This window comes from Pleurodeles waltl, chromosome 3_1 (assembly GCF_031143425.1).
Source record: "Pleurodeles waltl isolate 20211129_DDA chromosome 3_1, aPleWal1.hap1.20221129, whole genome shotgun sequence".
Lineage (NCBI taxonomy): Eukaryota > Metazoa > Chordata > Amphibia > Caudata > Salamandridae > Pleurodeles > Pleurodeles waltl.
The window spans coordinates 240,463,362-240,487,362 of record NC_090440.1 but is presented as its reverse complement, the minus strand read 5'-3'; the positions used below and the strand labels follow the sequence as shown (position 1 = coordinate 240,487,362).

The 24,001-nt window shown below is 44.2% G+C and overlaps 1 protein-coding gene across 6 annotated transcripts in view; it reads left to right on the top strand.

Moving 5' to 3' along the window:
• Window positions 1–24,001, top strand: part of AP3B2 (adaptor related protein complex 3 subunit beta 2) — a 332,461-nt gene that overhangs the window by 61,486 nt on the left and 246,974 nt on the right. For 3 of the 6 annotated variants that reach the window (XM_069222318.1, XM_069222316.1, XM_069222322.1), the window contains exon 1: window positions 5,740–6,122. The exons of 2 other annotated variants lie outside the window; for them this stretch is intronic. In XM_069222318.1, the coding sequence (XP_069078419.1) occupies window positions 5,884–6,122 (239 nt within the window). In that variant the 5' untranslated portion in view covers window positions 5,740–5,883. Of the gene's footprint in view, window positions 1–4,918; window positions 5,132–5,739; window positions 6,123–24,001 lie in introns of those variants that run through there. One more of the 6 variants, XM_069222321.1, reaches the window with a different exon arrangement.

The window sequence follows — 24,001 nt, the reverse complement described above, 5'->3', positions numbered from 1 at the left end:
TATAACCACCTTCTCAACGCACCTGGGACTAAGATGATACAAGCGTTTAAACTTCGGCATCTCCTCCGCAGCGGAGGTGTTCCAGGACGCTCTCCGAGACACTATCAGGACTCGAGGAAGTCATGAACATGAGTGACTACATCCTTATCAACTCAAGCTCTTCAGAGAAACACTACCAACACCTGAGGGCCACCCTCAAGCGCCTGTTGGAGCATGACCTAACTCTCCACAGGTAGAAGTGCTCATTCTCCCAGACGTCCATCAAATTCTTTGAGTATGTTTTCAGTCAGGAAGGTGTGGAAGTTGACACCCGGAAATGCCAGGCAATAAAGCAGGCCCTGACGCTGAGAACTGTAACTCAAGTGCAGAGTTTCTTAGGAATGACCTTCTACTGTTGGTAGTTCATACCAAACCTAGCCACACTTGCTGAGCCACTCCGAGCCCTCACCAAAGCTGACACCCCATGGTTGCCTTTCAAGCCCTCAAAGAAGAGCTGCTGTGCAAAACAACCATGGTGTATTTCGACCCCAAGAAGAAGACAGAGTTCATAGTAGATGCGAGCCCAGTAGGCATAAGAGCTGTTCTGACCCAAGAAGTAGAGCTTGGTAGATGGGCACCCCTTGCTTTTGCAAGCAAAGCCCTCACACAGACCGAGAAGCGTTACCCCCCAAATTGGGAGGGATGCACTTGTCAATAAAATGGGCCTGCGGACATTTCAACCTCTACCTTTGCAGAAGGCCCTTCAGAGTGGTCACCAATCGCCAACCACTCGTCCCGTTGTTCATGGGCACTGCACCACACCCTCCTCCACGGATAGAGTGCTGGGTCATTCAACTTCAACATTACCGCATGGTGCCAGGAACCCAGCAGACTTTTTGCCCCGGCACCCACTGCAACCTGCCGAACAGAGCACAACTACTGATGAAGCGGCCGAAGAATATGTGAAAATGTTGGTCCGCAGCGCCAGCCCCAAACACTTGACCTGAAAGAGATTTTGAATGCCGCTGCTGAGGATGTTATAATAGCAAAAGTTAAAAGTGCTATAGCGAGGGGCTCCTGGAAAGACTACTTCAAAGGGGCTAATGACTGGACAAGCCCGGAAAAAGAAAAAATGATGAAATTCAGGCGGGTCCGCAATGAGCTCAGCACGCCCCTGGATGGTCTCAAACTACAAAGGCAGCAGCTGGTGATCCCCGACAGCCTCCAACGATGAGTGGCAACGCTAGCCCATGGGGGACATCAGTGCACAGCGAAGATGAAGTCACGTATGAGTAAAAGGTTATGGCTTCCTGGCCTTGAAGACATGGTTGATGACCTTGTGAAGCAGTTCCCAACCTTTCAACTGACAAGTACACCTGAAGTACCATGCACCACACCCTGGTCCAAAGTCAGTCTCGACTTTGGGAGCTTTCCAGACAGGAGGACCACTTTAGTCATGATCGTTGAATACTCGAAGTATCCAATTGTCTAAGTCATTGATTCCACTGCCTTTACCAACGTCGCACCTGTCTTAGAGAAGGTATTTGCAATGCTCAGATTTCCCTAGGAAATCAAGAATGACAATGGACTGCCTTTCCAAGGGATAGAATTCCACCAAAAAATCACTTCACAGTGGCCACAAGCGAATGGTCAAGTTGAGTGCTTTGTGCGCACATTGAACAAAGCCCTGCGGATTGTCACTCTTGAAGCAGCTGTCCCAGTGCTCAGCCTCCAGTGTTTTCTGCGGGAATACCGAGGAACCCCACATTGTACCATGTGACGGGCCTCCTGTTCACTCATGTTGATTTGGGAAGACGTGAAAGCCTGCCAACCTATTCAGGATGGCAGCCACCACCTTATTGCCCTGAAGAGACCCAGGCAAGGAGAAGAGAAACAAATGCTATTCACATGGGACAACACAGCACCTACATCCCCGTGATCAGGTGATTATTAGGGACAGGAGGCTGGATGAAAGTTCTGAACGCCCTTTGAACCCGGGATATGGATGGATGTCGGCATGGATGGCACCATGATCACTGCAAGAAAAGGAGTTGAGCAAGTGACCCGGAACATCTCTTGGTTCCGCAAAGCAACCTTTAGTGAGCTCCCCAGGAGTACTTCGGACCTGGATAACACCAACTGGGGACTACCACAGGATGAACAAGAGCTGCGAGAACCAACACCCCATGACCCCATCTCAGGATAAGATACACAGGAACACCAGTCTAACAACCATCCTGATATCCAGGAAAATGTAAGCTGCTTCTGTCACCAGCGGTATGTTCTCCTACCCACTCCACCACCGAGTAGAAGACTAAGGGACTTTGTCACAACTAATTGAACATCAACGCCGAGTTAGGGAGGTATGTAATAAGCTACGCAACTCTTGGCGGCGTGATGTGTTACATGCCCCGGATATACACTTAGCACATCCTCTGGCTAGGCGTAGGCGGAGGCTAGAAATAAATGGAGGAACGTCCACACAGGATCTTCCGCCCTCACGATACACTGTGGTGTGTATTGTATTTGCATGACGCGCCCCAGCGCTACAGCACACCTCAGCTGCACTAGTGGCCTCGCTGACCAGGTCACCACATTCACTTCCATTACTGTGAATCTTTTCTTATCTTGGGAGTTTTGCCTCCTGCGCTGATGACCCTTTGGCTACATAGAGCCATCACTTTCACCACCATATGTCCATTCTGTGGTGTTACATAGTTGTTCCCACTACCGTCCACAAACGTTTGCAATCTCTGTGAAGTATTTCACAGCTGACTACAAAAAAAATGTCAGGGAAGTGTGCCCGGTCCAAGTTTATTCACACACTATTCATTACTATTATGCGATTCAGATTGTTCATAGTTGTGTGTGTTTTTTATGCATGGAGCATGCAGTTTGTTAATCCATGTCTGATTCTGGGTGCAGCCTTTAGGAGGGTGAACTAACATTTTGCAGGACCCTAGTTATTACCACGAATGTTCAGCCTGCATTGTTTTGACATAGGGTAAATAGGGGAAATATCCTGAACAACTAGGTCTAAACCACTACTTGCCTGAACCACTACTGCTAAACAACTGAAAAGTCTCTACAACTAAGTACTGAACAACTACTGTCTAAACAACAATTGTGCCTGAATAACAATTGCCTGAACAATTAATTTTAAGGTAAGGTTTTCTTTTTTGTTTTTATGGTTTATTAGTTGTTTAGAATATATATATATATATATATATATATATATATATATATATATATATATATATATTAGTTGTTCAGGCAATTGTTATTCAGACACAATTGTTGTTTAGACAGTAGTTGTTCAGTACTAAGTTGTAGAGACTTTTTAGTTGTTTAGCAGTAGTGGTTTAGGCTATAGTTGTTTAGGACCTAGTTGTTCTGTCACATATTCGGTAAATAGCAGTGTATCCTCATGCAGGCAGCTGCCAAAAGCATCAGCCAACTAAGGACGCCATTTCAGCAAAGAATTTGTTTTTGTAAGATTCTGAGCCACGTACCTGTGTTTTTATTACCACTCTATGAAAGACAAACACAATTCATTTACCTGTGATCTGTCAACATGGGGTGGGTGAATCATGCAGCCGAGGCAAGGACAGCATGTCACTGTGACTCCAGGTGCTGACCCTCTTAGAAACATAAGAAAAGTTGTGCATTGTGTGTTTAATGTTGGAAGTGTAAGTGCGACGAGTTGCACCAATTATTGCAAACTTGTGCCGTGCATTGCAGTTAAGTATAAATAGGGGAAGAAAGCGATGTGTCTTAAAGGACGATATGTATTCAGATGCATGTTGGCACTAATAATATTGTGGTAATAATTAAGTCACTAGTGGCTTTTTAAGTTCGTAGAGGTGCTAATGATGCATTGAATGGAAAAATACACTAGTATCATAAATTACGTAAATAACTACAATATGATTATAAAACGAATGCTAATCATACTAGTATTAGTTTAACACAATAAATAAAGTCACTCAATTGTAATGACTAAAACAAATGTTTTATTGCCATTGGAATTATAGCACTAAAATATTTGCTAATAGTAATGGTGATAATAGTAATAATCCTACAACAATAGCCATTAATAATAAACGTAATACGTGTTACAGAATTAATACGTGTATAACAACAACACAACAATGCGATAATATAATAATCTGAATTTAACATCGCAGGAATGTTGACTGCACATAGTTTGCCCATCCTCAAAGGCGCTTTGGAGTGCGAAGCAGCCAAGCACACGGCACTATATTAGATGCTCTAAATTCCTCCCCTCTGCTGCTCTAGTTGCCCATTGAAATTGGGCATTAATATCTGAGGGATAGGAACTTAGCCCATCAGTGAAGATTCCCTAGTAGAAAGCTTGTATGATGCTCTGGCAGCAGGGAGGTTGCCCAGAATTCCAGTGTGTGAACACCAGGCAGCAGGGCAGGTCGCAGTACCACCTGTGCAGGGATCCTTGCCAGCAGAACAGGAGCCCAAATCATGTGTGCGGACTTGGCAGCCGATGGGAAGCCTGCCCCCGTGTGGAACTTTGGCAGCGTGGCAGGGACTCTGCCCCGCTTGGAATCCCTGGCGAGAAGGCAGGCTTCCAGCCCCAGTGCAAGGAGCCCAGCACCCGTGGGGAGCCCCGCTGGCACCCCGGACAAGAGTCCGGATCCTGTGCGGACTGCGCAGCCGAAGCCCCCTCCTCAAGAGGCATCGTGTTTCAGAGCATCCGTCCCTGGTGCAGCTGAGCGAGGAGTAGGCGGAGGAGAAGGGAGGGGTGCACAGGCTGAACCCATTGAAAGAGAGAGAGTGTGTGAGCGCTGAGTCATATATCAGAGCGCGTGAGGGAGGAGGGGGAGCGGGTGGGACCAGGGACCTGCAAACGTGGCTGAAGGAGTGGGGCAGAGCTGCTCCGGGAGAAGGGGAGGCAGCAGGACAGGAGCCTTGTGCAGGTGGAGGGGCGCTCTCCCAGGCCCCCTGGGCTCTCAGTGGGGAGGAAAACAAGCTGGAGTGGGTCGCCCCGTCTCTAGCCTGCCTGGGCAGGCGAGGAAGCGCTATCATGTGCGATTTAGGCAGCAGTTTGTACCATGCAGCAAGTGAGGTGCAGGCAGCCGTGGCATGTGTCGCTTCGGGGAGCAGGCAGTAACAGCAGGTATGGCTCAGGAGAGCCGGCAGCTGCATGCAGGTTCCAGCGAGGCGGCGTCCGCACGTGTTCTGTGGTAGAGCAGTCAGAAGGGGCAAACTGTTGCTTGTGTGTTCAGAAGGGCCGGCCATGGACCTATTCAGCTTAGGCAGCAGTCTGTAGCATCCGCGTGCAGGCGAGGCAGTCTGTTTATCCTCTTCGGTAGAGCTCGCACCGGACTTTAGCAGGTAAAGTCCAGCATCACATTTCACACTGATAGAGAAGGAAAAGAGATTGAGTCTCATCATGATACTGTCTTTCCATAGCGATTTGTACTATAATATTGCGGCCTCGTAGCACTGTAAATAGTGGGTGGGTGTTATTTATATATAAATGCAGACACATATTTATATTTCCTGATATATGCACAGTAAGTGCCCAGGCTCCCTCGAAGCTACGAGAGAGAGATGTGGGTGTCTGTACTTCAGGCTTCCAGGGGTTATATTTGGAATTATGCCACTGGTTCACTGTACACTGCTCAGAGTTGCAGAGGGCTTTTAGAACACAGGCCATCCTGCAAGGCGTGCTCAGGGAGTGCTAGGGAACAGGACCTCTGTCCTTCACAGTCAGATCTTGAGGTTGCGCTTCAAGTTTTGGCCAGTTTGGCGAGTGGCTCTCACAAAAAGAAGGAAAGGTGCAGAACTTGGCTAGGGTTCTTTTGGGCCCAGTGCGCCCTGTTTGTGGCACCCCTGGGATACTAGTTGTAGAACAGCAAGTCGAAGATGAAGCCCATGCAGAGGCTGATGCAGCTGCCGGTGGCAGCAGTCAACCTGGTGAAGAACCAGAAGAACCATAACGAGCTGAAAAGCCCAGTGCTGACGCCGGATGGCGGGCAGCAGAACTTCTACAACGCTGTGCAAGTGGACGAGCTGAGGCTCCTCAAGTCGCCAGAGGTGGAACCCACCGTGGTGGCAGAGAGCGACCCCAATGGTAGCCAGAGCCAGCAGAGCCAGCTGCTAAGGTAGGAATGTGTCTGTTTGCGTGTGGGGACGTGGGGGACCATCTCCAGCCTTGCCGATTAGCCATGAGTCTAATATCTTGGATCCATGTCTCACTCACGTGGTATGATGGAGCACAGTTTTACTCATTGGGTGTGTGCTCTGCAGCCAGTAGGCACAGTCTTACCCATTGGGTGAGACGATCACGCCTTGGAGTACAATCTCACTTATTGGGTTTTAGCCTTAACCTTGGAGCATAATCTTGTGCTTTAGTAATACATTTTATGAAGTACAATCTGAGGTTCTGGGTATGCTTCTGAGGTCTCGTCATTCGTTGGGTGTGTACATTACATATTGAGAGTATTATATTACTCCTGACAAGTCTCAGTGCTTACGAATCACCTTTTTAAAATACCTTCAGATCTCAATTCTGACATCACTTGAACTATGAGACCTTGAAGTAGATGAACTAAGAGAACCTTCTGAAAGAGGGTAGCATTGACTAAGGGGAGATTTTATTTTATTTTTATTTAACAATCGGCTGAGAACTTTTTGCCTGATGGTTGACTGACTTTGCCCGTCTTCCTTGCTTTACAGCTGTACCGAATTGTTAGGAAATGTTACAGATTCATTGAAGGCTATTATGAATAAAATCTCATTTGATTCATTATTTTATGCATGTGTTTCTTAGTATTAAAAGATGAAAGTTCAAAAATTTTCCTTGGTTAGCGTTGGGTCTGATGGAAATATGATTTATTTCTTGTGTGAAATGTATAAAGCTCAGATCTGTCAACAAAGCAACAGATCCGTGGGGGATGATACAAGTATTAAAGACTAAATAAAAGAAGTCGGTCCGGAAAGCTGTATAGGCAGCAATTGCTATTAATATTTATTAGGATAAGAATGCTGCTGGAGCAGGAGGTGAGTGTTGGCACCTAGCCACAAGGGGGGCTTGTGAAAGGTAATACAATGGAACTGAACTGAGAAGTTTGTGCATAGAGTTAGGAGGTACGGTTTATGCTTTCTTTATTCCACGGCCCCTCCACTGGGACTCAACCATGATGTTACTTTATCAATTGTGGAGAGGGGCAAAAACTCCCAGTTCATCTGCATTTTCCATGCTCAGCTTCGCAGTAGGCATATAGTTAAAACTTTTAATCACAGGTTCGTGGACAGAATTGGCAAAGTTCAGCACCCCAATAGTCAATGAAGACCCAATGGGGTTTGCATCATCATTTTGTGATGTTCCATGCACGTGCAAACTTACAGATCCACTTGTCTTCATCAGTGAGCCAATGCAATTATAAAACTTAAGGAATGCATTAAATTCACAAACATAATTACACATTCAAGTGCAATATACAGTTTACTGCACACAGATATGGAAACCCCAATCAGCACAATACTTTCAAAATCCAGATAAATTAAGAAAGGCTGACCTATGTCTAGCCTGGGTAGTATAGTAATGTCAATTCATATATAACTCTTCTGACCCACACCAATTCTAGTAGCAACCAGTTGTCACTTAATCCTCTTGTACTTACATAGGACACATCTACTACGTGTCTTGTCCATCATTAAGTACTTAACCATCACTAACTGAGCAGGCCAGGAATAACTGTACAGTGCTGCCTAATACTGCTGGCCAAGGCAAAGGCTGTAGTGTTGCCCAACAGTGTATATACTTTGACTGCTTCTTTACTTCTCACAATGAAATTCAAATAGGGGAGGATAGTAACAAAGTCGATCCCAGCAGATCTCCCCGTCACTTCTCTCTACAACCATGCCTGTACAGGACCGTAAACTTTTGAACAAAATATTAGGTGAGACAATCCATTGTATTGACCAGCTAAGTAGACTGTGCTCATAAGAAGTATCATAAAAAGTCTTGCAGAGCTACTCAAAGCTGCCAGCTTGCTGAAAATCATAGACTGCATGTCTGTCTCTCACACTTCTTCCCCCACACTGCCAACCGCTGCGTCCCATAACAGGAAAACTGCACCTCATTGGTCATCCCGCAGAGCATGCAAACCCCTCCCACCTAGGATCAAAGACAGCACCTTTCCAGCTACACACCCTACACACTTGATGCCCGTGTAGGCAAGTGCTTCAGTGCCCTCCATAGGAGTAGTAAGCGCTATATGAGTGCTACAGTACAGCACAGCATTTTCAAATGAAGGTCCAGAATTGGAAACGTGTCCAAGGTGAGCATGTTCATCTACCCATCTCAAAGAACAGACAAACACATGACAATATTCATTGGTGACATGGAGTATTCTGGTAATCCTTCTGTGGAATAGATAACTCGTGGCTGCATTTACCGTGTGGATAGAGTGGCTTGGTTTGCTGCAGTTATTGAAATATGTTTCACGGACATTCAAACTGTTCTTTTACTGATGGGAGGGGTGCAATATTTGGACCTCCAGACCTAGGGTTCTCTCATGTTCTGTCACTGATGTTCTTGCGCTTACTGCGACAGAAACCCAGTCATAGTGAAGGGTGAGATGTACTGGTGCCCGGCTCCTGGTCTTCACGGTGTACTTACAAAGAGCAGTTTCCTCAGGATCCCAATGACTTCATACTAGCCCGTGCTGTTGCTTGTGACTTTTATTCAGTTTGTATTTCACATCCTAGGAAATCGCTTGATGACGTCACCACTATGAGACTGCATGTTGCATTTTTTGGGGAACGTAGAATTTGTGTGCTGTGTGCATTCAGTCAGTTATAAAACTTTATTTGACTTAAAAAAGTGATAAAAGCACAATACAAGATTTCATATGCAATACAATCAATAGAGCAACAAAATAACTATTTATTTTTCCAATAAAAGCAAAACCCCAACCCAACTACTAGAAAGCAACAATTAGCCATAATGCTTCCTGTTGAAAAGTCCCCCTCTTGTAAAGCTTACAACAGTTTGGCAAATTTGAGCGGAGTCAATGGATAATGAGAACCTAAGACCTTCTTGGTATGAGCTAAAATTGCGCAACCTCAAATACGGAAGTAAAAAGGTTGATCTTCCGGTTCCATAAAGTGCACACAATAGTAAAAAGTGCAATGTGCATTGTCCGGAAGTATTATCACAGAGGCATGGGTGGAGGTTCTCTGGCCATCCACCTGGGATTGGAATGCAAACTAAAAATGGGCAGTGTGCAAGCGAAGCCTAGTTAAATCTGTATTGGTAATTTAATACAAAAGATTAATAAAATTGCATCACTTGGCTAAGAGGAACAACATTAGAATTACTTGGGAAGATTAAGTGGTGAGATTGTCGCTGGAGGTTAAATTGTGCCCTTTTAAAATACACTTTCTTTATTTGGGTTCCTGCTGAGGACGGGATATGGACTGGATCATCAAAGAACCCCGTAAAACCCAAAGCAACAAGAGTATGCTTTACATATCCTAGCCAGGGAATGTTTTCGACATTGGCCAAAGTCAGGCAGTCCTGGAGAATATGTTTGGAAAATCCTATTACCGGCATCTCCCATATTTTTATCAACAATAGCAGAGGGGCCAGGCCTAAACAGTCCTCTGTATAATTCAATCCCACCTCTGTATGACAAAAGGAGGTTGAAAATCCCTGAGGGATCATCAAAAGCTTCCTGAGTACATCCATGCTGGTCAAGTTTGCTTTGTTTTGCAGTGTTACCCAGTAGGTAATTTTTAAACCTGATGCCCACCACTAACTTAAAAGCTGGTGCACCACGAGCACAGATAGGCGTTGCATTCTACCCACCGTCTGGCAAAAGCATCTATATGCCCTTGAAATCCCTGAACTGCTAGGGTTGTCCTTTAGAGTTCGAAAATTAGCTTAACTCTTCATGAAAAAGGGCTTCTCAGTTCTTTGAGATGTAGTCTGTTTTTTGAAGGAACTAATGGTAGTCTTTATATGAGAGCTCTCTATGAGTTCAGTTTTTTTTAGCCACATTGAAGTCTTAAAGCACTTTGGAAGTGTTTGGGTCCGTAGTATGCTCCCAGCTGTAACACACCCATAAAAAAAAAAAACTGTACATGGACAAGAAGTCTTGCAGGTTGAATTGAGAGATTAATTCATTGTTTAAATACAACAGGATCTCTGGTGGTTTTTGGATGGTATTCAAGCCCTTCCACAAAGTTGGACGAGCAAATTATTTTGAGGAAGGCCATCAGGTGGACAGTCCTGGGGAACCCCCACCATTTCGGCCTGCTGGATGATGGGAGTGATCAGTCCCAGCAACACGACCGTCCGGGTAGTAGCAATTGGCTATAAGTGCATCATTTATGTTTTGCACCTCTGAATAAGTACTTTCATTGTGTGAACCTTTAACTAACCAACTCTGGGGGCCACTTTCCACTGAGATGATTATGCGAGTTAATCCTGTGCTTGGTGCTTCGCTTCCTGTAGGCATGTTAGAGCAGCATATTCAGTTGCACATGTTGTGGACAACCCATTCATCTGGCACTTCTAATAATAATTTAGCTACCTACCTTAAAAAAATGTCAGATGTTAACTTAGTTGATAACTTCAGCCCTTTTGTCGCTGGAGTTTGAGGCCTACGATATGAGTGTGCTACCTTTGCCTTGTGAGCAGAGGTACTGTCCCAACTGAGCATTGAGGTGATTTGGAGTTTAATGGGTGAAGAATGAGGTGGTCTATCATGTCAGAGGCAGTGACCGAAGTGACCAAACATGATTTTTTCGGTCACTGAGCTGTCTAACATACTCCCATTGGCAACTGAGGCCACTAAACGTTACTGAAGCAGGAGTCTATTTCAAAATGGATCTCCAAGATGATCCAATACGATATGGTTGAGTTGGCCAATGTGGTGACAAGGAATATCACCAAAGGCTGAGTCTTCTCTTTGGGATTGTATTACACGAGTTAGATGTCATTTTCCTTATGCATAGGTGGTCTCCTCTTTTTTCAGGTGTTACTGTGTGGCCTCTATGACCTGAATACCTTTGATATGGCTCCGTAACGTGATTTCACAACTCTGATGATGTCAAGCATGTAAAAAAGACTTGCCTTGTTTTCAAGCGGTGAACGTTTTTCTGCCTATGCAAAGCAGGCTATTCACCATTAGATTTTTTATTTTTAGGAAAATTAGCTGTTAAAGAATGCATATTAGTAGTGTTTGGCCTCCAGAAGCATCAGCACACATCTTTGCCTGCAGTTTCAGCTAATTTAAGACACAGTGGCCCTCATTATGACCCTGGCTGACGGCGTTATTTTGGAGAAAGGTACTGCCAACAGGCTGGCGATACCTTTCCCCAAATTAATGACACTGGCAGTTTGGCTCCAGCCAAACCACCAATGTACCACTCTGTCCGCCAGGGTGGTAACAACCGCTGGGCTGGAGACTTCGGTCTCCAGCCAGGCGACCGTCGCAGTCCCACTCTCGGGATTATGACCCCACCTACTGCCATGGTTTTCGTGGCAATCTTACCGCCACTAAAACCATGGCGGTAGGCACTATAATTTATTTCCTGGCACTGATAGGGGTCTCCCCAGAGTCCTCTCCCACGCTCCCTCTTTCCCCCGACCCCCTGACATACACACGCACAGACATACACACGCATACACACACGCATACCCACATTCACCCACGCATGCATACATTCATACACACACACATCAACACACACATGCATACACGCACCCACGCATTCACACCACACAGCATACATGCACACTCACACCCATTCATGCACACACGCATTCCACACGCCACACACCTGCATGCACGCACACAAAAACATACACACACCCACACACACAACACGCCCCACCTCCCTCCCGTGTGGGAGCACCCGACTTACCTGCTTGCACGGGGTCCTCCGGCAGGAGACAGGACACAGCGCTGCTGCCAGCAGCAGCGTCCGCCAGCGGAACACCACCAGGCCGTATCATGTGTCATGATACGGTTGGTGGCGTTCTACTGGCAGCACCGCCATCCACCGCCATGACCGTAGCTGGAATTCCGCCAGCCTTCTGGTGGAATTCCGGCTATGGTCATAATGTGGCGGACGGTAGATAGCCACGGCAGCGGTCTTTTGGAGGTCATGGTGGTGGCGGTAGGCGGCATTTACTGCCAATGTCATAATGAGGGCCAATATTTCTTTTCATTTTCCATTCCACAGCCTTGAAAAAGCTCCAGTGCACTGTGTCCCAAGTGAAACCTGTGTTGACTTGCTCATCCCTTATGTATCAAATTATGAACAGCTTTTTCTTTAAATCAGTCAGTGAGTTGTACATGGTAAATGAAACCGCCAACTGAATCTTCCATTTGCTTTAGAATTTATTCCTTAAACCCGTTACAGAGTACTGCAGGCTCCTTCACTCAGGAATATCCTGCCCAACAGGGTAGGACCCCAAGCATTTCTAGCTACAGACCTCTTTCTTCCAACTACGTTTGGGGCCTGTTGAGGGTATCAGGTGATTAGATCCAGAGGTCTCCTCCTGAGGTACCTCAGCCCCGCTCAGTGGGGTAAGATTGGAGTCCATTATCCAACCTTTTCATTCAGTCTGTGGCTTTTCAGTTGAAGAATCTTCTCTTTTGTTTCAATGGTGCTCGTAAATTTACGTGAAATTCTTTGAATGAGAGTGCATTTCAGTTGAAACGTAACCGTGGTGGCAAGGATTGGAGATAGTTATGACTCAGTTGTGAGCACTGCGTTACAGTTTACATATGAAACTCGTTGAAAGGTTTCCTTGAGCGCATAAAACTCATCCCAGTAACCCCTGGATTAACCACTGACTTTGGGTATCAGAGGATGCTGCCCGGCCGAAAGCACTTCAATGACTTCTCGAGGGTAGAAACTGCTATTTAAGTGCAATCTCTGTAATTCTCAATACATATTCCATAGCATGTACCTAATGTTTAGCCAACATAAAAAAAAATTATCGCAGAATTCTGCAACATTCACTGCAGAAGCTGCTACCTCTGATCACTAAGGTACTTTGAGGGAGGCCCATTTCCTGTCCCCTGTGGCAGTTTGGCAGCCACACACACCTTTTTTTTTTTTTTCATTCCATCCGCACAAAATGACAAGCGGGTACCCCCAGGGTCGAGCGCCCACTATCCATGGTTCTAAATTAAATTGTAGTGGTAAATAGTAGCAAAGAGCATGCTGGAATCCAAGAATCTCGGTTGCCTTGGAAACCTCAGTTGCCCAGCGGTTTCTTTCACCCTGGTGTAATGTATCCCTCCGTCAAGAGATAAATATTTCACGTTGCGGTGTCGGATTATTTTTTCCCTCATCACTGATGCACACCCTCCTGGGCTGTGCAGGATGGAAGCCTGGAGGCTTTGACTAACAAACTTGTTTGGGTTCAGCAGTTTGCCTGGGATTAGATTTCCTCTTGCACTTGGTTTGTTTCACTCGGTGACGTAGCTTCAGGGGGGTGTTTGTAGTGGAACGACCACCCTCCCCCCCATAATTTTATAGTCGGGTTTGGGCCGGGAAATAATAGTCGGATCAGCTAGCAAAGACAATAGTTGCCAAGTAAATCATGCAATAAACCTCATGCAAAAATATGATAAAGTTTTCAATTTTAAGAACCTGTATTTCTTTAACATGCAAAAGTGTCCACCTTGGTACTTAAGGTTATATCACTACTTAGAGAGGCATTTATTAAGCAGATAGTTTTAAGATACGAAGTTATAAAATGCCTTCTTCCCACACCTTACCACAATGGCACTTGTAAAATCAGGGGGACGTCAGTTGTCATGTTTGACCAGTATGTGGCATAGATTCATATAATACATGGAGCAACAGTACAGTAAGTTGTTTACATAAGACACACGGTTTTGTACAGGACACTCCCTGAGCTCATGCATTTGAAAATACTCTTATACCCAATAATAAAGAATAGGCAAGCTCGATGAAATAAAAGATTTGCCAAGGAACACACAATTTGTTCGAGCAGGAAAGCTGGCACTGATCCCAGTTTTTTTTTGTTTCCCTTTGTGGAATTCAGCTACTAGCTGGGCATCTCCTTTCCTCTCACATTTTTGCCCCAAAGGTTACACCTTTATTTTAAATTCTTGGTATAAGAGGTTAGAATATGGGGGCTGGCAGATGCCACATGAAAGCTCATCTTGTTTTGTGAGTGAGGGTCCTGGAGGCACTGGAGATGAGCCAGATACAACATCTGGATTGAACAGTCAGTGGTTCGCCTACCTCTAAGACTGGGCCTGAGTTGACAGAGTGACCTAAGGAGATGTGTACACAGCAGGGTTTTAAGTGAGGGGGGTTCTGCGGGTCTCACATGTGTCAATAATTCAAAACTGTCTTTGAAATTGGCCCGTTTTGAGTGCTCATTCATGTGCTTTACAGGCAAAACGAACACTTGAATTCCCAACTAAGACTAGTAAGACTTGATGTAATCATACCTAGGATGCAGTTCCTATTCGCATATCATTTAAACTTTATCTTGTATTACCTAAAGAGTATTTGTTTTTGTTTTTACATATGTTGTGTTTCTGTCGTTTTTTGATGTAACATTTGTCCTTTTACTTGAACGGAGTCACCTCTGGGTGTCGGGGTGCATTGTGGCTGTAGGTGAGTGCTCATGGCGGAACAAGCGTGAGAGCTGAAGTGAGAGTATGAGGGTGGTGCACATTTCTCACTGTGCCTCTCAGTGATGCATAAAAGTGTTCATACTTCATGCACGTGTAATCCTTGGCTCCTCTGCAGAGCGCACAGAATGATGGTAATATATGTGCCAATTGTAATTATGAGTTTTACGGCAACGTGTATGAAGGAGATACACAACGCAAAATAATAACAGCACCAAATGAAAATAAAATGGAATCTTTAAATATCAGCTGATGGTTTGTTTGTGAGGGATTGTGAAATGAGAGATGAACAGAAGTATGTGCAGAAGACGAGTCTGACCAGAGGGTGTTAAGAAGAAAATGATGTGTGAGATATGTAGATGGTTTCAGTCCGATGTGGGAAGCATGAGGGAGTGAGTGTGTAGCAACCTGAGAGATGGCGGATGGGAGTGGTGTGAAAGGAAACAGAAGTGTCTGAGACACTCTGAAGACCACCTCCTCTTCCACATATCTTAGCAATGTTTAATCCAGTCTCAATTTTAAGAACTGAAACATTTTCAATTCTAAATGTTTGCACCAAAGTCATTGTGTACTGATTTGTTTGATACTCCTAAAAAACTAGGCACATTAAATAGGTATGGCTTATTTTTTAGGCAAATGACTATTGTTTAGTTGTATGTCTGAATGCAGTAACATAGAAGCCAGAGAGAGGCACCTAAACACTGGCCAGGGTGCATGCTTAGTAAAGCGCCGCACAATCTACTTCCCTTAGACTCAGCTTGGACTGTCCCCCATTTGTTTCTGAAGTGTGATAATGGGTTGCGGCGCTAGTGTTTGTGGTGGTTCTATATCTACTCAGAGAATAGCAGAGCAAGCAAGTAAACTTTACTGACAGCTCATTAGCATCCCAAAGATTCATTTTTATAGTGTTTCATGTGTCATTCTATAGCGCTGTAAATAATGAATGTTCTTATACATCGGGGTACATGGGAAACTCAATTGTTGGACTCACAATTGCAAATGTGATCTTAGAACTGGATCTTATATGTCACCAACATGTTGTGCACCATTCTGAGATGGTTCACTGCTATTCAGTCTGTTAAAGGCTTCTCTTAAGTCACTTAAGTCATCAGTAGCCAAGTTCCAACACCATGTCAAAGACATCACGTTTGTCTCTGTAGAATCTTAAATTACTGGGGTACAACCTCTATGCACATTATCAGTATTCTTGATGAGATTTTCTAATGGTGCTTCCACGTCGCAGAGGTTTCCTGTGCCTTAGTGCCCAACAGGAGATGTACATGCCTTTCGAACTCGCTGGTCCCTTTTTACGGCTCATTGTGTGCACAGGAGAGCAAAACTCTAAACAAAGCAGCACCAAGATCATTTACACACATATACATCTATCTGGGCACATGAAACTAATTGTACTGTTCTTCAGCACACCAATCAATGCTTATAATCTCCATATATTTAAATTTGTGATATAATTTCTATACTTTCTGTTAAAATGGAAAAATAAATGGGAATCTCTGATTTCTTGCTGTGTGGATCACCACACTTTGCCAGAGTTTTATGATCCATTTAGTTTTAGACTCTCCTTCTGGCGTTTTGGGCATTTTATGTCATTACACACTGCTAGGTATAGCGTTTCCTACTATTTTGCAGTTTTTAGCTGGCCTGCCCTTCCTGAGTCCTCTCTTCTTCCAAGCTTGGTTTTCTGCTGGATCTGGGCTAATTAAAGGTCTAAGCCTGGTTTACTGATGTTAGGTATAGGCTTATGCTAACCTGCTCTCCTGGGCCTCTCAGGCCTACAGTGCTGTGAAGAGGAACAGGACTAGAGTGGACAACATAGTCCAGACTATCTAACTGAGGCCCCACGCAGAATGGTCTAACCTTTCAAAATAACTTTAAATTAATACCCCTAACACTATCCATTACCACCGTCCAGTTGCCCCAGCCTGCCCTATTCTTGTTGGTTGTGTACACCTTGTTGCTTGTTGGGAAATTTCAGACTCACACATCCTTAACCTTATTGATTGAGCTAACGATATCAGCGTCAGGTAGAATTCCCAGTATAAAGGTAGTATCCTATGTAATCCACTGCAGAACAACCCTTACTCAAACTGCTTTGTGGTCCAGGAAGGACATGCAGCATTTCAGCACATCAGATTGTGCACCCAGTAACCATTCAGCGTGGCTCAACATATTTCTGGTTCATTATTCTGCTTTATCACTTCCATGTTTGTTCCAGGCCTTATTTAATTAACGTTTCTCTACCTCTGATGGGAGGATCCGATAGGCTTCCACTGCTCTGTCTTGAACCTTCTTTTCTCCTCTTGTCGTAAATATCAACCAATTCTAGAAGTTCTCTTTTGCTTAAAAATAGTTTTCCTGTAGTGCATTTATTTTCTTCTTTTACTCTTATCCACTCTTCCTAATATCCCTGGGTGTAGACATTTTTAGATTTTTGAGCATCTCTTTGTGGCTCTTGTGGTTTGAACTGTGCAGTAGTTGTCTATCCAGTCTTTATGCTGCTGTAGATTGTGGACACCAGAACCGTAGAGTATTCTCTGGATTATCAGTCATGTCTACCCTGGTAACTGTTCTTCTAGCAATCTTTCACTTTTACTTAATTTGATATAATAGTTCAAAGCTCCCACTCCAGCTAGAAACAAGTGTCAGGCCACGCCGCCAGCTTTCCTGCTGGGTCATTTGTGACTGTATTTACCTGTACGAGACTGAGGAGTAATACTATTCTGACATGACATGCAGATCACATATAATTAATGATTTGCTAAAGTCTAAGTAAATCACATTCATAGAATCCGTCTCTGAAACCTAGATACATGCCATCTTGTGAATCCCTTCCTGAAGTCTAGCTGTATTATGTCCACAAGATACTTTGTTGCAATCACATCCATTTACATTGCAGAAGTCTAGGAAGATCAAATCCGCAAGAGATCACATCTATATGCATTGTTTGAGTCTGTACACAAGATGCTTTGTTGACATCACAACCGCTAGTGTTGCTGGAGCCTAGATTGATCATGTACACAACAGTGCTTTGTTGCGATAGCATCCATGTGCATTGCTGAAGTTGGTAGATCATGTACTCGGAATTATTTGTTAAACTGTAATCTTATCACATCCTCAGAAAGCATTGTGAAACTCTTAGATAGATCACATCCCCTGCCTCCCTTGACTTGGAGGAGTCCCAGCACTTCACATCTGGCACCACCAGTGCCTAGGGCAGAGTTGAGGACAGCGGGAATGATACAGGAAAGAGTTGACACGTGTTCACCTTAATGTGTCATTACCAGAGGTTTCTTGCTCTGTGGCCTGCATTTGGGAAATGGTCTTCATCTGTCACTAGACCCATGGGAGAAGCAGTAGCCCATACCATTATGGTGAGCAATTTAGCAGAGGCCAGTTGGCACCATGGCTACTGTGTATCTGGGGATGGATACCTTTGAGTTGAGAAGGGACCCCTTCCTCCAGTACTGTTATCATGCCGTACCACAGGAGATCTGAAGTGACAGAAACCTCTAGGCCCTCTGATCATTGTGAAGTCCAATCATATTGTCATAGTTGCTTAACAGCCAGACACAATGTACTGTGCACAGGTCTTTGTAGGTATTTCATGGCATCCTGCCCGAAACGGGATCTCACACGCTGTGTGAGGTTTATAAGCTTAGATTTCACATGTATTCTTTTGTATGGTTCAGATTTATATTAAAATTGAAATGCCATCTGTTTGGAGATTGGTACCAGCGATTTGTATACAGATTAAATCAACACCACTGATTTGTAAACAGATCAGATTTAAAGATTAAAATAAACCTGAACTGTTTGAAAATAATACTTGTGAAATGTAAAGTGATACACAGAATGAATGATCCAGTTTGAGGCCTAAATGCCACCAACATAACATTGGGTGTATGGATTTCTCAGGAGGGACGTCACGGATTAGCATGCAGGAACAAGATCACACTATGTAAAGCAAAGCATCAAATCTGTGGATGCCCGTGATTGATCAATTGGTATTTAATGGGTCATTTTAATGGGTCCAGTTGAAGGATTAAAGTTCTTTTGTCATTTTGCCGAGGCAGAAATTGGAGGAGTAGAAAACATTGCAAAAGATCAAGCAAGAGAAGGCAGTCTGAGGTGTTAGTGCATCGTTCGAGACATATGAGCGATCTGCTACGGCTGAGACTTATGAGCGATCTGCTACGGCTGAGACTTATGAGCGATCTGCTACGGCTGAGATTTATGAGCGATCTGCTATGGCTGAGATTTATGAGCGATCTGCTATGGCTGAGACTTATGAGCGATCTGCTATGGCTGAGATTTATGAGCGATCTGCTATGGCTGAATCCACTTTCAGCAGCAGACTGGACTCCCAAGAGCACAAAAGAGTCTCAGCCAGCAGAGGTCCTGACAGTAGGATTCCTGATATGTGTCTGGACCTTGGTCAAGCCTGAACTGAAAGCTTAGTGCAACTAAGAGAAAAATTATTTTACCTCTTAAGAGACGCTCTTCCCCATATGCTAAATTTTGATGGTGTTGTCCGACCTGGAGGCAAAACACCTTTGCAAACCAACCTTTTAAATATGTGGCTTGGGAAGGGTCTCATTGTGGTGGAACTAGATTCTAGGCCCCTTCTCTCAGTATCTTTCACTCCAGTGCTTAGATTCATGAATGCTCTCCTGACATTTGCACTCAACTTTGCCTCCCGTTCATTACCACCAATAAATTCCATTCCCGCCCAATGAGTTTGAGTTGCTGTTGCCTCATGCAGGTTGGAATTCGATAGCAATACAAGAGGTGTGACTCTGGAGACTGTTTTTCATGGCCCTTCCATGGAAAGAGGAGGGGCCAGATGTTCCTGGGTATAACAAGGCTTTGGATCCCTGGCACTGGATTGCCTGATTCAAGACGTGAACTCATTTTAAATCGGTAAAGTCATCAATGCGGGAGAATAGACGAAAACTAATCGGATTAGCCCGATTAAAGAATACGTTGATTATGCCATGATCATTCAGCTGTTGGTGATGTGGCCACAATAAATAAGGGATATTTACACAGTAGTGTGGAATGGATGATGCCAAAAAAAACAAAATTTAGAGCAGGAAGATACTCAAACATGTATCCTGTGAAAGTGATATTTCCAGCTTCAGCTTTGCACCATTAAGAATTTTTTTTAAGTGATGATTTAAGCAGTAAAAAATTAAACACATTTTATATTAGCACACATGTATAGCACTTGTCATGCCACGGAGGCCGCTTCGTAACCTCATTTACATCCTAATATAAAAGCTATTAAATGTAGCTATACTTTGGGGTGGCGATTCCCAATTAAACTGCTTTCATTCGGCTCTTCTCACCTCTCTGTCTACGTTTGTGGGCGCGTTGTGCCGTTTCCTTCCATCTTCATTGTTTGCTGTGCGAGGCGGGCACTTTTTACCTACGCCACACCTGTGCATTTCAAAACGCCCTGATATTCTTCATGAGTTTGTGGCAGTCATATTCCAGATGACTCAGCACAGGTAAGCAATAGTTTACATGCAAGTGACACCCCAGCAGATGGGCTGTGGAGCATCTGTTTGGAAACAGGAGCGTCCGGAATTATAAAATATTAAACACTTGAGGAAAGAAGAACTCGCCTGAAGAGAAGGCGCACGGACTGGGCTTTGAGAATGTTTTTGGCTTCTGGTTTTAATCTACTCCTGCTTTTCAAAATAGCCTCCACCTTGTCTCCTCTATTGGCTTACCGTCGGATCCCCGAGCCTAGTCAGGCTTTTCACACCACAGTCAAAGCCGTAGGAACGTGTCAGGCACCTGGTAGCAGCAGTGCTTAATTTGTGCTTGTTGCTTCCGGTGCGGAGCACCGGTACTTATTTCTGAGGGCCGGCGCTTATTTTTCTGCCTCAAGCATTTACTGCGAGTAAAAGATACGTGGGAAAGACGGAGGAAGAGAAAAACGAAAAAGCGTCAGAAAGGGGAAAAGCAGGAAGCTGCAAGAGTGAGCTGAAGGGGCAGGGAGTGGCTGTAAATGGACTGAAGAGGCCCTAGGTGGCTTCAGGATTACGCTGCATCAGTATTATGTGCTCGCACTTTTAATTGCAGCAGCCGCATGTTTAAGAGGAGAGCTTTGAGCACCGGCACCTTTTTATTTACAAATTAAGCACTGGGTAGCAGCATAGGAAAGGATGATATTTGCAGCGCGTAAACTTGGTGCAAACTTGAGACTCCGCTATGTTCACTCAGATGGACCTTTAATTCGAACCGACAGTGAAGCAGATTTTATCCCATAGTAAGGACAGAGAGAAGTTTGCAAACGATAAAGGTTCATTAGCAAATTAATAAAGTTGCATTCTCCTGAACTCAGTTTACATGAATATGTTCTGTAAAATTCAGCTTAGTAAATGAAGTTATTGCGTTATTAAAGGCAATATATGCAAATAAAAGTGAAGTCTCATTTCCATAAAAAAAACTCCCTCAGGCTAAGCTAAAGAAGCAGCGAGTGTCCGCAAATATAGCATCACAAGAGCCAAACAAAGGTACCAATTAAACAAGGCATGTGCTTCCTTTCCAGAGTATATCTATGGCTAGGAAAATAAGGGGCCTTGGTCTCAAGAGAAGGGATAGGACATCCACCTGCAAAGGTGGACAGGGGCAAGTGATTTAACTAACAAGCTTTACACATTTAAAACATGAAATGTCATCAAATTGATACATTGTCCAGGTTCCCACCAAACAAGAACCAATCAGACCCCGCGTTCTCTCTGTATCTGTTGTTGGCCTCCTTCTCACGGACAATACAATGCCAACTTCTTTGATCCTTATGGCCTTCACGATGTCTTCACAACGGAGAATTCACCTCCTCTCCCACCGTCCTGCAGGTGCTGGGAACCATTGTCCAAATTAACTCATTGCTATTCTACGACCTTCAGACTGTAAGCAAACAAAGAATAACATTTCTAAATTACGCTTGTGCTTGAAACAGAATAAAATATTAGCAAAACAAGCTGAAATACAGTGTTTATTTCAGACATGGAGCAAGGCACCTAGGCCTACTCACGACCAATGCTAAGATGCAGATATTCTAACTGATCTTAATCAAAAGCATGTGGTTCATTCAGTTGGCTAAACCTAAATATAAAAAAGTAAAATAAGATAATGAATAAATCATATATAAATTGTGTGAGCAGAGGTTATGCAGGTTACAGGTTAACTGCTAAATGATGGTGACTGCATCACCAATTACTCAGGCCTTCTCTTCACATGTAATGCTATTTCCAAGCAGGAACACTTACTGACATGCACAACATGTGATATGATCACCTCAGAACTTTTGTTTAATCTGTTTGGCCATGTACAATTGAAGGTACTACACCAAGTATATTACTCCCCCATCACACTAATCAAAATGGGTCGAGTAACCTCCTCTAGTTGCTGGCGGGGCTGTGGCCAGATGGGTACCTTTTATCATATCATTTGGGATTGTCCTAAAATCCAAGCGTTTTGGGGAGAAGTGATACAGAGTCTAAATCAGTGATTCCCAACCTGTGGTCCAGGGACCCGTGGGGGTCCGCGAAACCTCTTCTGAGGGTCCGCGACTGCTTAGAAAATTAAATAATATTAACAGAATAGGTCCCCAGCTTTCAGTAATGACTCAGTGGGGGGTCCCCGGATTCCAATAATGATTCAGTAGGGGTCCCCGGAATCCAGTAATGATAAAGTGGGGTTCCACAGATGTCAAAAGGTTGGGAACCATTGGTCTAAATGATGTATTGGGATCCTCCCTCACACTTGCACCGAATTGGTGTCTTCTGAACATATGGGGAGGGTTGGATCTGCGTCGAATCCGTGGCGGGTCTGGGCAATGAGGGGTCTAGCAGTCGCAATGCACAATATATGTGTAAATGTAGGGGGTAGAACAGGTGCCATTTGTGGCCACCTGGAGTAGGGACATGGACTGGTGCATGTTGGTAGAAAAGTATGTCGATAGCAGCCGTGGGTGTCCAAGGAAATGGGACAAACTTTGAGGGCCATGGAAAAAAAGGAGAGATAAAAAAAAAATCTCTTCTGCCATATGTTACTAAGATAATACAAGTAAGGGTGAGGAGGATTTGTTACAATCAGTTCAACCTCCCAATGAATACAACGTACAACAGAGGTTTGCCTCATTGTTAGAAGAAGCTAGTATGCCGTGGCTGGGTCAGCATTAGCAGGTCTTGAGCCTTGTTTACTCCAACCTCGGGGATGAAGTGAAAACATATAATTATACTGACCTATAGTTTGGATCACAGAGGTGGATACATTATATAACTTTACAGATGCAGGTAGTGTTTCAGCTTTGCATTTCGAAGTCAGAGAGGGCGATTTGAGTCCTGATAGATGCCACTCACACCTCCTTTGAGGGTTGACAAGGGCAGAAACATGTCACCCTCTATTTGTGGGTAGAAGTATCCACTATTCTTTTTATCCTGCCACTAAGGGATTCAATAAAATACATTACTCCACCTAATAGGTAGTTTTATTCCCTCCCAGCCTATTATGCCCCTTTGCACACCATGATACCCCTATAGTCCACATGGGTGGCATCGCTAATTATTTACCTTGTATCCCCCTAAGCTTCCCTATCTATTTATGGGCAGTAGCTTGCATCTATCTCTTAGGAGAGATGCTAGGCAGGGCCCAGTGATGAAGCATATCACGCATTGGGTGGGTGAGAATTCTGTCCTTAAACAGGAAGGGTCTTCCATTTGATCAATGCTACTTTTATGTTGTTTCCATTTATTTTGGCATACGTTACTAAGAATCTTGCTTCTGGTAGAAATTGCTTCATGTATAAATACATTTATCAGAGTATATAGATGTAGTAACCTCAGCGCTTAACTACATTTCCTGGTGTCTCAAGGGAGACATGTGGCAGGAACACTTGGTTCTTCTCTTTGTTAAATGCTGTCCCTGGGTAGGTACATGTGAGGAATGCTAAGCTGTTACCTATACTCCCTGCTATCCCAGGAAATATTATGTGGGAGTACAAATCAGTCCTTACATAGAGATCCTAGTTTCCCAGGACAGAGATGTGGCAGGAACTTTTAGGGTCTCATTTAAAGGTGAGTGGTAAAGGAGGAGTAACCTGCTGAAAATCAGCAAGTTTCCCAACTGCCCACCTCATGAGTTCACTGCCTCATCTAAACAGTGAGGTAACCACTTGGTTTCAGTAGCAGAGCCTAAGTGGGCTCTGTTCTCAGAAACATCTTGGTAGCGGGAAAACCACCAAGTAACCAGCATCTCCATCATGTAGGAATGCCCTTCTATTTACGCCAAGCCTTCATATGCTGTTTTTT